Source organism: Anas acuta, chromosome Z, assembly GCF_963932015.1.
Source record: "Anas acuta chromosome Z, bAnaAcu1.1, whole genome shotgun sequence".
Taxonomy (NCBI): domain Eukaryota; kingdom Metazoa; phylum Chordata; class Aves; order Anseriformes; family Anatidae; genus Anas; species Anas acuta.
Window position 1 is genome coordinate 17,421,264 of NC_089017.1, and position 14,969 is coordinate 17,436,232.

At 41.4% G+C, this 14,969-nt stretch overlaps 1 protein-coding gene across 2 annotated transcripts in view; it reads left to right on the plus strand.

Annotated features, from left to right (window-relative positions):
- Positions 1-2,477: 2,477 nt before the first annotated feature.
- Positions 2,478-14,969, plus strand: part of RGS7BP (regulator of G protein signaling 7 binding protein) — a 46,405-nt gene continuing 33,913 nt past the window's right edge. The window contains exons 1-2 of one of the 2 annotated variants that reach the window (XM_068667970.1): positions 2,478-3,317; positions 6,196-6,362. In XM_068667970.1, coding sequence (XP_068524071.1) covers positions 3,156-3,317; positions 6,196-6,362 — 329 coding nt within the window. In that variant the 5' untranslated portion in view covers positions 2,478-3,155. The remainder of the gene's footprint in view (positions 3,318-6,195; positions 6,363-14,969) is intronic. The other variant, XM_068667971.1, reaches the window with a different exon arrangement.

A 14,969-nucleotide genomic window follows, 5' to 3' on the forward strand; every position in this document is an offset into this window, starting at 1 on the left:
CACTGGAGGCCTGGTACAAAAATTGAATACTAAACCTCAAGACCCTTCTGACCTTTCATTTTCAGGGAATAAAGTTTGTGCTCTGTTTAAAACATTCCATATTTACCTAGAAGGAAAGTCAGTTCACTTTTTTTTTTTTTTTTTTTAACTGTATACTAAAGACATGTGGAAAAAAAAATAAAAATCTGTTGTTATTCTCAATTTTTCATTTTCAATCTAACTTTAAATCTTATGCTTTATTTTTCTGCCCAAAGGAGATTATACAGAATTACTTTTCTTTCCTTTCTTCCAAACCTGTTTCTTGATTTTCTCTTCTGTATCTGCACCTATTTCTGTAGAAATGTCCTCTTTTTTCCTCCTCTGTTTCTTTGCCTCTTTTTCACTTTCTTGTTTTCTCCGAAGTCATCTCCCCACATTTCTCAGCTAATCAGCATCTGTCTCATAACTTTTCTAGTCCATTACATTCTGCTCACCCTTGGGAAATATTACCAGAAACCAATGACCAGAGAAATAAATGGATTAGATAAAGATTACAACAAAATGGAACAGAATAGATTCCCAAATAAAGAGTTAATCTCAGTTCATTTTTCTAGAATTACAGTGCAGGCTATGTATAGCAAAACCTAGATGTTTACTTGTATTTTGTTATGAGCAGTGGAGTTTGAATTCAACATCCTAATGAGCCAAGTACTGGCTGAATTTATTTCAAGGTCACCCACCCATGCTCTTCAGAGGATGTTGCAGGAGGGAGAAGCAAGCCTCTGCTTGTTGTAATCCATTAACCACTGCCGTCTTCTGCACCTCAGACTGAACACTCCTGCCTGTCCAACATAATCCCAGGGTGCCACCAAGTCCACACTGTGAGGATTTCAGAGGTCAAAATCTGAATTATGAAAGAATCATGAGAGCCTTGGTCTTATAAATTACCAAAAGGATCATCGGATCCATCTCCAATTGTGGACATACCGAAAATGCAGACAGGAGTGAACCTCCTGTAGATGACTGGGACTTCAAAGCTGTTCCAAACGTTGTCTGCAGGGCAAAATTCAGCTCTGACTCAGCTTTACACGGGGCAGATTTATAACCAGGAGCTAAGTTTTTTAAAAGGCAGTGGGACTTCTGCCATTGATTCAAGGGAACAGAACTTCAGCCAGGATAGGTAATGTGCAAGCAAACATGCCACTTTGTTTGGTAGATTTACTGTTATTGTTGTTGTTTTTATTAGTAGTATTAGTATTATTTCATTATTGGTATTCCAGTAGCTCTTAGACACCTAAAATAAGACTAGAATATATGACTAAAACAATATATGAGCGAAGATTAAAACATTAGCATTAATGTGGCATAGTACTGTTTTAATTTCCCTTTACAAATATATGTGTTTTGTTCTATATACATAATGTGAGGACAAGACGCATTCATTTTGCTTTCTGCCACTACTTAAATATTTTCCTTGTCATTAGGTAATGGTTTGTCTGTGTATGAAAGCAATATGATGTCCTGGCTCAAAGCTTGTGTTTATGCAGCACTGAATTCAAACATTTATTTCATATGAGTAATAGAATTAAGTTTACTACAAAAAGAAAATGTGGTGTCCTTAAAATAGCACTTGCAAACTGCAAGTTCTCACTACTCCGGATGCTGAAGATCTTGTAGTATGTTTACAAGTGTAGCATTATAATTACAAGGTCAATTCAGCTTTGCCGAATGTGATGGCAGTGCTTGCAAGCACTGCAAAACCCATCAACGCTAACACACACCCAGCAGTTTCCATTTCCGGGAAAACGGCAGGAAATGTCTAAAAGGAGTTTCAAAGAAGACAAGATAGGCAATGTCCAGACTGAGCAGATGACAGGGTGTCTGTGCTACAGTGATGCAGAGCCTTCAGAGGGGTACTCAGCCTGCTAGAGGGCCTTCAACGGCATATTTAGGCCCCTTGGCAAGGCTGGGTATGTGTGTGTGACACGCTTGGTATTCCTTGGGTGTCAAGAATGTTACTGATATGAAAGGTTAAAGTGGAATATAAAAGTAATTATAATAAAAAAAAAAAATGCTGTTTAACGTTCTGAAGAAGGAAAGTTATACCAGAAGAGAGGTAAAATACTAAGGAGCTGCAGCTACCCAGCTGCAGAGGGGAACAGCCAGAGCCTGGGGGCTGGAGAGCTGGTGCAGGCTGAACCCACCGAGGGGAGGTGGGGAAGGGGCTGCAGAGCCACCGCCGACCCAGCCCTGCCGGTGCCCGCGGCCGGGAGAGAGGAGAGCATTAGCAGCAGCAGCCTGTTGAAGGGCAACTGCACTGTGCTGGAGCAGAGAGGGAACAATTCCTCCACTCGATCATTATTTAATCTTTAATGCTACAACAAGAGCGGCGGCATCGCGCCCTCCAACCGCTTGTTCGGAGACCCAAGATAAGATGCCCTTTATTGTTGTTGTTCTGTTTTCGTTTTCCCTGAAAAGCAAACAAACGCGAGCAGCGAACCAAGTCCTCGCAAACATTCCCAGAGCCACCCTCTGGACGACTCGGCACCAACTTCGGCCGCAGCCCCGCGGCCGATGCCCTGACGCCTGCGGGAGACCCGGGCCGGCTCCCCCGGGGCTGCGACCCCCGGCGGGGTGGCGACGGGACCGCTTCGCCCCCGCTGCGGCCGGGGGGGCTCTGGGGAGGGGGTCTCGTCCCGGGGAAGGGGGCGGCCGCCGCAGCCGCTCCCGCCCTAGGGGGGCGGCGCGCTGTTACCGGCGTCAGCCCCCCCGGTCCCCCCCGTGCCCCCTGCCGGCGGAGGGGCTCGGAGGAGGGAGCTGCGCGCTCCCCCGGGCGGGGGCATCGCGGGGGCGTCGCCAGCCGCCGATGGCAGCCGCTGTCCGCCGGGCACGGCCGGCGCTGCTACGGGCAGGAGGCCGGCGGAGCATGCCGCCGGCGGCGGGGCGGTTCCGCGGGGACTGACAGCCGCGCTGCCGGAGGAGGGAAGGCGCCAGCCCCTCCGCCTCTCCCCGCCGCGAGCGGAGGCGATGCCGCAGGGCGCTCCGCCGCCCGGCCGCCACCCGCTGTCGCCGCTGTCGCCGCCGTGAGCGGCGCGGCCCCCGGCGGGACGGGGCGAGGAGCGGCGGGGCTCCGCAGCCCTCCCCGGCCGGCGGCTCCGCGCGGCGGATGCGAGTGCATGAGCTCTGCAGCGAGCGGGCGCAGGAAGCGCCCCCGCTCCGCCGCCTCCATCTTCCCGGGCAGCAGCAGGACCTCGCCGCACGGCCGCGACTCCGAGCGGCGGGGCAGCGGCTGCGAGGGCGCCTGCACGACCCTGAGAGCCCTGGACGACTGCAAGATGGTGGGTACCGCGGGAAACGAAACAAACAAACGAAAATTATTATTATTGCTGTTATTTATTTATTTATTTTCTTTTATTTTTTTTCCTTTTTTCTCTTTCTCTTTTTTTTTTTTTTTTTTTCTGAGCGTTTCCGTGGCTGGCAGCTCGCCCATTCCCATCACGTGCAGTTGCACTATTTTTAAAACTGCAGTCCCCGCCGGGGGGCTGCTGCCCTGCCGCGGGAGGCGGGGGGGAGAAGCGAGGTCTCCGGCCGTACGGGTGGGTCGGGACCGGAGCCCGGCTCCTGGTCCCGCAGGAGCCCGCAGCCCCGCACACGCTGCCTTCGCGGCGCTGACAGCGGGTGGAGTTGCTTTTTTTTTTTTTTGCTAGATACGGCCCGATCTGTCCCCAGACTTGCACTCACTGAAGCCTAAACAGGTGAGCACTTGCTTCCGCGGCATCAGCACACGCTCCGCTTGCTGTCCTAGTGGGGGAAAAACAACAACAACCTCTCTTGTCCTATAATCTTTCTAACAATACAGAATTTGAGGCCCCAAAATTCGTTCCCTGACATGCATGGTACCTGCTTCCAGTCTACCCAGAGTAGCTGACTGCAACTGTAAAATCTCAGGTCAAGCACCCGCACCTGTGCTCTTTTCAGAACATCATGTTACAATATAGCATTTTTCTCCACTTGTGCTCAAAATGTTTTGATCTTGACACTTCCCTACAAGCCAGCAGCATCTCGCTCCTCAGGCTACAGTCAGCTGGGTGTTGGAGCCCAAAATTGCTCATCTCACCCATCACAGAAAACAAATGTAGTTGCTGCTACTTTACCTCACAAATTTGGGTCTTGTCACACACCTCTGCCCAGTAGAATTTGACATGTGTCTGCCACTTCTGCTCTGCTGAACTCTGGCAATATTTCTCTCTAATACTGCAAATTGTTCTGGCAGATATCCACTCTGATACTTCAAAATCGGCAGCAGCTCCCAGTGCACCAAAGAACAAAAGCTGCCACAGTAGCTGTATAAATATATCCAACAAGTGGATCCTACAGGGTCCTGCCTGTTCTCTCATTCCCAGTAGCTTAACTTGGTTAGTTAAACAGAACCGCTAGCTTCCTTTCTTCGTTCTTTATCAGGTAGAATTCAGTGATTAGAAATATAATATGATTTACAGATGGATTGCCAATATGCAGTGAGATTCAGGAGATCAAATGAGTGCATTTTTTCTTGTTCTGTCTCGATGCTGCAATATCAGTATGGTTTTGTTTTCCTTGGCACTGCTGACAATGCTCTGTTTAGACAGGGGATATCAGGTGAGAACCAGCAAAATGTGTCTGTCTTACCAGTGGCAGGATGAGAAGCTTTTCTCATGTTCTTAATACGGAATAATTATGCCACAATGTAGTACATCTTTTTATCCCCATTGGTTTCTTGCATCCACCGAAGCTACAGAACAGGAGAGTTGAAGCCACGTTTAGCAGAGTACGAGGATTGTGTCTGGGGCTTTGTTTGGTGTGTGAATTTGGAGGGGGGGGGTGTTGTTTTTTGTTGTGGTGGTGGTATTCTTGCAGATGTATTGGAATGCATTGGGATTGTTTTGCTGCTCCAGAAGCAGTGAAACCTATTTGTTACTCTTACAATTAAATTTGAGAAAACGTGTCTTAAAATAAATAAATAAATAAACAAACAAATAAATAAATAAATAAATTGGCCCCGATACTAGTTCTTAGTTATGCAGAGTAATTACAGTAGTATGCATGAAGAGCCAGCATGGAACTCTGCAGGGGAAGCGACTCACTTATTTTCTGTTTCTGAGTATGACAATTCTAAGGCTTGACTTTAATGTTTCGTAAAACTGATAGAATCCAGGTCCCAGACCTGTTTTTTCACTGTGCTTGTATGCTGGGATATGTTGAACTCCTGGTGGTAATGATGGCTGCAGAATTATTAGCAGTCGCTCTTGTCTGGTTTTATATTTTGGAAATTGAGGTCAAATTAGCAAAACAAAGATAAATACATATTTTGTTCTAATGCTCCCTTCCTTCCACCCCCGCCACCATGTGGAGCAAATGGTCTGATGTGCTTCCTTTAAGATAGCAAATGCTTTGTTTCCTTAAAATATCATCCCACATTGTGATCAGTGGAACTAAACAATAATGATCTTTCCATCACTGTAAAATAACCTACCTATCCAGTAGCATCCGTGTGTATCTGCTGTGTATTAAATTTCTGTGAAAATGTTGAAACATTTATTTATTCCTTTGTCTGTTTTTCTCCCCACATTGGAAAAAGTGCTTTCTAGAATCCTAACTGGAAAGTGTGTATCTGGTACATCTTCTCAGCCAATAACTCCCAATCAGTTTCAAGTCTGAAATCTGGGTTAGAGGCCAGTGACAGAACAGAAATCATTACAAAATAAATTAGCAAAATCTCCAGTGTAAAAGCAAACGCTACATTCCAATCCCTAAATGTGCTGTTAATCAGGAAGCAGGAGGAGCAAAGGCAATCATTTCTGGAGATATTTTTGTCTTTAATGATAGCAAAAAATAACCTCATGCTACTAGTAAAACAGCTGGTTTTCTGTCTGCTTAATATTTAGGACTAATAACTCACACTTCCAGAGATTAAAAGCAGAAGCACTACTTTCCTGCAAATGAACATTTACAGCACACAGAAGAGGCAGCTGGCATGGAGGCCCTAGTCATTTATTAAATCTTAGGCACTTGGTCTTGTACACTATGCATGCCTGCCTGGAAGCAGTAGGAACAAGCCCTAAATTGGGCATGTTTGTTTTTTTTGTTGTTGTTGTTTTGTTTTTTTAATTAAAAAATAATAAGTTTTTATCAGTGTAGTTAATTGTCTCATGTAAGTAAATTGTCTTTGTTTTTCAGCTTGTCCAGGAGTTCAATACCCAGGTGGCTCTATACCGAGAGCTGGTAATTTCCATTGGGGATGTCTCAGTCACCTGTCCATCTCTGCATGCAGAAATGCACAAAACTCGAACCCGAGGATGTGAGATGGCCTATCAGGCTCATCAAAAACTAGCAGCAATTTCCGGGTAGGAGACTACTTATGTTTAATTAAAGCAGTACTCTTACGCACGTCTTTGCTAAATATTACATTGAGGAAACATTCAGCAAGAGCATTAACTTATGTTTCTGTTTTAGTCATAGAGAAATATGGCCACAAATCCTGCCGAATGTCTTATGTCCCTATTGTAGTGCAATTTGGGACCAAATCCTGGTCCCCTTATAAAGGTGGTGTCTGACTGATTTCACTGGGTGCTGTTATTTAAGGTGAACGTGTTTTTTCTCTGTATCAGTAGACAACTTAAAAAGATCAGCCTTGCCTCTCAAAGCTGATGTGGCAATAACTTCCTTCCCAGTTCTTCATTGAGTATATCTAACTGAACAGATTGTGACAACTAATTCAGCTCAACTAGAAACTTGGCAAAACCAGAGGTAAACATAATTAGGTGAAAACTATGTAAGTCTAATTATCTATGTTTTTTTCACTGTAAGGCAAGTGGGGCATTTATGTTAATGCATAACACCTCCCGAGTCTTGTCTCACTGACCATGCTTTGTCAGAGCTTTCTGCACCTGCCTTATCCAACATAAACCACTGCACACCACTGGAAAATCTTTTCGGCAGCTATGACTAATCCCCACTAAAGTTCTTTCATCAGTTTAACATATATGAGAAACATGTCAGAGGTTTAGTAGAGCTGTTGATGTTTTCAGATGCGATTTTGAGCAAAGACTCTTCTCTTAAATTGATATCACAAACTCCAATTTTTTCCTCAAACATATATGCTTTTAAGACACTAAAGTCTGTAAGATTTTTTTTAAAAAAGGATACAGTTCATTGTTACCAGTATACAATACCTCAAAACTATAGCACTGAAAGTGTGTAAACAAACAAACAGTAGTGAAATTGATTCTATGTACTTTTAAACTCAAAAAGAGAGACTAATACAAACAACAAGAATAGAAAAAGAGTAGCAGAACCTAACTTGGATTTTTTTTGTCTTTTTATTTTATTTTATTTTATTAATTAGGAAAACCATAGATACATGCTTATTTAGAAATAGAGAATTAAGTAATAATGTCACAGCTGGGAGCCTGTCATATACACAAAGATGTCCTGAAGGTTGTGCAGTTGCTGTGAGATTGACATTTAGCTAATCTAAAACTGTTTTAGGTAACTGTGATAATAATATGATATGCATAACAACTGGTAGGTGTTAGAAACCCTCTGGAAATTATTTGTTCAGTCTGACAGACATTTTACAAGATGTGCTTCACATCCACACCCTTATCCAGCTGAGGAAAGCTATTTGAGCCACCTTATTATTATCTGTGAAGAATTCAGCGTAGAGAACAAACAGAAGGAGAGGAGTAGTGAATAAACGTAGAGGTTCAGTCTTTAATTCAGCAGGAAGAACGATATAGTGCATATGGCATTGGATCTGCAATGGGAACCTAATTTGGTAGGAAGAAAAACAAGAAAGAAGGAAAATATTTAGGTGCAGGAATGCATTAAATCATCCCCAATATTAAACAGTCAGGAGGGTAGTGTATTGCTCAGAAAACACTTGATAGGAGATGAGACAAAGGCTCACTTAGTTTGCTGCTTTACTTTAGAATCTGCAGCACTGCACTGTGCAAACTTCTGGGTAACACCACCAATTTCACCTTCCAAAGCTTGGTAAAGATAGCTATTGCTTTCCCGGGCAGAGATAATAATAAAAATTAGCTAATTATGTTACTAAACTATAAAATTTCATTACACACCAGCATTTAATTAGTTAAGCTCATCAGTAACATTCAGTTAGTCTCCTAACTAACCCAAGCATTTGCAGGGTACTCTGACTTTCTTTCAAGAAGGTGGCATCACCATATCAGACAACATTAAGTTCATTCATCTTGATTGTGTTGATATCCTCCTTGGAAAATTAGCAGACAGCTTTGTTGCTTCCTGTTTGAATACATTAATGTTTGAGACTCAAACCCACTCCTGATTCAGGCAGCACCAATTTCCCTTCTTGGCTCACCTGTTCTACCAGACTGAGGAGGGTAACAAAGAGGAAAAGTGCAAAGACTTAGAAGTAAAGAAACAGGAACAACTGTTAAAGATAGCTTTGGAAGAAAATTTGGCAGTTGTGGGAAGAGAAAGAAATGCTGAGGTGAAGCCGTTACATTATGAATTGGCCAAGAGAAAAGTCATGGAGAAGAAAAGTTTGGTCATGGGAACATCAATTCTGGAATATTAAAGGGACATCAGAGAACAGAGGTTTAATTCGAACAAAAAGAGAAGACTCCAGCTGTAGCTACTTTTGCTACAATAAGAAGCTAGGGAAATGGAGAGATTGAAAGCCACACTTAAATTAAAAAAAAAAAAAAAACTTGGGAGAAAAGAAAGAAAAAAGAAAGAGATTATGACAAAGATAAGGAAGTAGCATAAAACCTTACAAGACTGGACTGCATTAGATCGTATCACCCCATCTAGCCCAAATCTGACAGCAACCAGTAGCAGAAAGTCAGTAAAAAAAGAATAAAAAATGGGCTGTACACAGAATGATGCCTTCCCTAGCATATTTGCCACTTTTTGGCAATCAGTAGTTTAGAAGCTTCCTGAGTCAAAGACCATATCTGAACAACTAGTGCCTGACAAATGTAAGCTCTCACAGAAGATTTAAGGATTTGTCTAAATATGAGGGTCTTCTACATAGAAAATGCAGAGGATGACTAATGACATCTATACACATTGGTGTGTATGAAAACTTTAATCAGTTTATTTATAAATTAAAAAAAAAAAAAGAGAGAGAAAGAGATTAAGCTTATTGAGAAGAGAAACTTAAAATTCAATATCTAACTTAATAGGGTTTCATAGCTATTACATCCTCTTCTCAACTTGCTCTGTTACGTGTTATTCTCTGTGTAGAGAGAGATGTAATTTTCTTAAAGAGCAGAGGCATACCTGGGTTTACAAACACTGTCACAGCTTTTAGAGAATAAAGATTAGAAATAGAAATATTTTAAATTGAAATATTCTAGTTCTAGCAAATAATCTTTGAGTCAGACTGAGCTGTTCATTCAATGGTATCTCGGGACTTCAGGTCAATTTCTGAACACTATACTCACAATTCATACCAAAAAATCTTATTGATTTTTAATGAGACTGTCTTCTGAGGAAAGCGAGCAAGCTCTGGTCCTTTCATTACATTTTCTACTATATTAATGTACATAAATTAAATAACTGGATTACATTGTGCACCTTGTAGTACTGGAAATTATAACCAAACCTGGAGAAGGTAAAGCAGCAGGAAAATGGATTAGCATTTTTAAGTAAAGAAAGCTAAACAAGTGGGAAAATACTTGAAACAAAAGGAAGAACAACAACAACAAAGTAAACCTCTATTTTAGTATCTGTTTTGGGGGGATGATAAACACACTGCTAATATTTTAGATTAGAAGCTATCAAGCAGAGACACAGCTTTATTAGGTGAAGTACACTATGGGATATAAACAGAATAATAACTCAGAACTGTGTTTTAAAATACAGGTCTACACAACCACGTGCACACTTTTTTAAATGTCCCTTTCATATTCCCAAGCACTTGATATGCTTACATAATGCAAGTATTTCTGTGCACTCTTGGCACATTGGAACCAGAACTGTCTCTGCGGTGGGCTGATATATATGTTGACAGTGTATTTTTCTTGCATGAAATAAAACTATGTTAGGAGCCCAGGGGTGGACAGCAATTTATGTGTGTGTGAATGTAACTTTCAAAGTGATTGTCCTGTGTTGTTCAGACTGGTACTGAAAACTTCTGAATCAAGGAAGGAATAACCCCACTCACCAGTACAGGCTAGGGGCCAGCTACCTAGAAGGCAGCTGTGCAGAAATGGACCTGGTGGTTCTGGTGAACACTATGTTGAACATGAGCCAGCAGTGTGCCCTTGTGGCAAACAGCCAACAGCCTCCTGTGCTACATTAGGAAGTGTCACCAGCAGGTCAAGAAACATGATCTTTCCCCTCTGTTCAACACCAGTGAGGCCATCTGTGGAGTTCCATGTCCAGATCTGAGCTCTGTAGTAGAAAAGAGAAAGGGACATACTGGAGGGGGCCTAATCAGTGGCAATGAAGGTAATAAAGAGCACACAGCATACAAGGAGAGGCTGACAGAGCTGGGACAGTTCAGCTTGAAGAAAAGTCTTGGAATGGGGATTCTATATAAATATATATATATGTATAAATACCTGATGGGGGTGTGTAAAGAAGACACAATCAGGCTCTCCTCAGTGGTATGCAGTGACAGAAAACTCCACCACCGCTCCAGTATTGCCTGGAGAGGTTGTGGAGTGTCCATCCTTGGAGATACTCAGAACTCACCTCGGCATGATCCTTAGTGACCTGCTCTAGATAGCACTGACTTCAGCAGTAGAGTGGACTAGATCACCTCTAGATGTCCCTTCCAGCCTGTGATAAAAGTTGCAGTAAATCTTCTCCTCAGGAAAATTCCAACATAAATGTTCATTATTTTACATTGTGGTGCATTCATTACTTTTATAATACAGTTGTTACATGTGGCTTTTCCTGAGTTCAAGAAAGTTGAGGAAGTAGGCCTAAAAATCACATTCTGGTTGCATTCTTTCTTTGTGGCAGTACACAGAAATGCAGCCACAGTGTTTTTTAGTAGCTTTAGTTCATTTTTACTTTTGTTTTCCAATTCAGTCTACACTAGATTTCTAATGTTTTCATTAAGCAATAGAGGATAGTTTCTCAGACCTAATTAATACTAAAGCAGCTCCTAAGGTTGTGTTCAAACACTTTATTGACACCCAATTTTGGCCAAATTTGTGTTAAAATGTCTGAATTTTCCCCTTGATAATGACACTAAAATTAGTACCTACATACTAAAGCATATAATCAAACAAAAAAGACTGATCCATAACATTTTAAAAATTAAGAGAAAAAGAGACCATGCTTGTAAGTTAATAAGAGCTCTGTTAAGACAGACATAATAGAATCCATGTTAACTATTTAACTTAAGATGTTAAATAAAGCACTGCTGACAGGCAGCATAGATCAGCAGAAACTGAACATAGCAACACTCAGCTCAACAGGGAAGAATTTTTATAATCATGAATCAAAACTAAGGTAATGTTAGCAGACAGAGTAACAAACTAGAACTCTTCCCAAGCTACATATCAATCATGCAGCATGCATGGAGATCTCTGCCTTCTTCATGTCCTTAAAATCCCTGCCATTGTACTCCCTCTCTAGCCATACGTACCAGAGGTTAACACTGATCCCTGGAGATCTGAATTACAGGCACTGGCCCTGTGTCCTCCCTCAGTTAAAGTCAGTGCTTTAACAGCCAAATGAAAAGGTAAGGATAAGATAAACTTTTCATAGAGGTTGCACCATGATAATTAGAATATGACCTATTGAGAATATAATTAAATACTAAAAATAATGTGATGAAATGTAAGAAAACAAAGAAACATGGAAATGTTTTGGAAAGTAAGCTCTGATTCGGACATACCATGAACTAAGTTTTTACAGACAAGCTAGAGCACAACAAGTGTAAAACAGCTTGCCCCCCTCTGAAGAAAATAAGACTCACATACATTGCTCTCACTAGGTTCAAAATGTCTCTACACAACAAAACTGGTGCACCTGAAATGATGAAAAGGGGGCATCAAAAAACTACAGCAATTTTCTGTGGAGCTCAGTCAAGATGTGTCCTGTTGTTGAGAATAATATCTATTTACTCAATTTAAGTTGCAGGGGAAAAAAAAGAAATCGTTTAAGTCAGATGTCTCAAGTTTAATAGGCAAATTTAGAAAGCAAATAATGGAGGAGAAAACAAGGTTACTTACTAAAGCTAGAGTTCTCAAAATAGCTAACCTCCACAGACTCACTTTCCTTTGTATCTTTGTCTTTGTGCTGTGCTCTTATAGACAATTGGGACTTAAATATACAAGATATTAATATCTCCCTTTGTGGATTTGTTTTTTGTAAGTGGGGCCAGGTTTGGTAAAGGACAGATGTACCTAAAATTGTATTTAGCATTTACTTCTCAGTGTGCAAAACAGAAATTCTGAAAAGCCTGAAAGTTCTATATCTGTGGTTACACAATATAACGTAGTTTTCAGAAAGTGGAAGAGCTAAGCACCTTGCTTAAGGGTAAACCTAAACAGCAGGCAGAACTGGGGCATTCCTCCTTGTCCAAGCTCCGACAAGCTTGATCCCATAGGTACCATCAGAGCGTCCTTAAAGCCTAACAGTTTTGTACTCACCAGAGAACACAGGGGCACCCAGCACTTTCTTTTAAGGCAAAGCCAAAGGTGAGTAAACCTAATTTTTAGAGCACCTGTGCCTACCTCCCAGAAAAATGCCCAGGCTTCCAGACTACAGTCATGGAGAAGTGGAAGCTAAAAGCAGGACAGGCATCATCTTCATTGATCATGACGTTCTTGGCCCATTCCTTCCATCTCACACTCAAACAGCACATTCACTGCAGCTCCCTGGGCAGCATTGCCACCTCCACAGCACTTGAGGACCACACAGGCTGGGTAAGGTAGGTAGATAAGCCTGCCTCTTAGTGGAAGGGTCCTTTAACAGAAGAGAGTCCAGCCCTGAGGCCGGAGACTCTTCCTCATGTTCAGGGATCACTGCAGGTAGGCAGGATAGGCATTGTCACTTTTCCTCTGTGCCATGACCTGAAACTGGGAGTTAACTGTAGGGAAGGAAGGGGCACATTGGCATCATCTAGCCCAGCTGGCAGAGTATGGTGCAGCAAGGAGCAGTATGGTGCAGGGGTCCGCACTCTGTCTCTGTTTCAAGCAGTTCTAGTGTGGATAACACTGAAAACTCTTTAAAGAAATTCCTTGCTAGTAAGGAGAATCTGTATTCTAGTCCTTGCTGCTATGACATTTCTGTGTTTTAGGCAGATAAAACACAGAAGGATACAGGGGAGCACAGATGGTGAATTCATATGAGTGCTGAGTGTTCAGTGTTCTGATTTTTAGCCTGCTGAACTGTAAATTCACCTACATAAAACTTTGGTCAAGGGCTGGAGTAGGCTGCAGGATCAGGGTGGTTTGGCTTCTGTGTTGACAGGACTTCTGCATTTGACACTCTATTCTAAGTTCCAAACTCCAGCATGGAAGAGGATGTCAAAAGGTAGGATGCTGTCTTAAGTCCTCAGTAGCACACACTTTGATGTTATGCACATGCAACATTCCACTACAGCTGTGTGTGTGAGAGAGTGTGTGTTTCTCTAAAGCTAACTCAGGAACTGTGGAGTGTTACAGCTGTAGTTGAGCCTATGGTGTTTTATGTTCCCCTTTCTAGCTATACAAACCTTTGACATCACAAAATTGAAGTGAGAGAAAACAATATGTTTCAAGAATTCTCTAACTTCATGCTCTTCTCTTGCCCTGTTTTGTCCTTCTTTCTGACTACCTAGCAACACTGTTGGACATAAAAGCTTTTCATACTTCTTCTGTGTAAGCAATTTTCTTAGACAGTAATCAGCAAGAGGATCCAGCTGTTAGGTACATCTATAGAAGCAAGAAACATAGGGATTTTGAAATGCATACAAAAATGTATTGACCCGTTTACAGTTGCTGTTACCTTAGCTTCACTACAAATTTTCTCGTACCCTCTCCTCTCTTGTTTTCATGCCTTTTCTGCAATAGTTCTCTTTCTTGCACTTTTTTCTCCATCACCTGTCACCAAACAGTAACTTCACGGCAAACACAGTATGTACGTTTTACTTTAACAAGTTCATCCATTTACATTTGTTTTTTTAGCATTACCAGTAATAACAAAGATTGAAAAGAATAAAGAATGTTTTGAATATATATATATTTGTTAAATTCTGGGAAAACTTGAAAATCTTTCATTTAGCCTCTGCTAGATCCTTTAGGTTAATCATGCACTAAATAGGTGTAGCAGTACTTATTTTCTCTGAAAAACACTGTGTATATTATTTAACACTTCTATCTCAACTTCCAGTCTTTCGAGAGAAGATATAATATTAAAATATTTTATTATCATAACAGGGTTTTCTAATTAAAGCATGTGAAGATTACATGTTTATCATGTAATTTGCCTAAATTATTTCTTTAAGATCTGATTTTAAATTATCAGTCTGATGGAATATTAGACCCTAGCACTTAACAGCACATAGCATTCCTATATTTTTTTTGACCCGTCACAAGTGTAATCAGTCATTCCTGAGCAAAAACTTGAATAATACTAACTTACATCTGTAAATAATGCTTGAAAGGGGGATTTAAAAGTAAATTTTAAAAGGTATTAAAAGACTAAAAGGCTAAGTATGAGGTATCCATATCATGCTAATGACCCTAAGCCCAGAAAAATAAGGAGCACTGAAGTAGCCTACCAGCAGGCTATCATTTGAACTCATTAATTACATTGATTTGATATTTTGAACCCATTAATTAAAGACCTACTGGAAATAAATGTTTCATCTCAGTATTTCAGAGATAAGGTATTTTCTTGGAAAAAAAAAATGTTAAAAACATCTGTTGAAAAACAGTTACACTGAAGCTTCATGCCCAGCTTCACAGATGTAATTGAAAGTTGGTGGGTTGGACTGGTAAAGCACCATCCCTGTAACC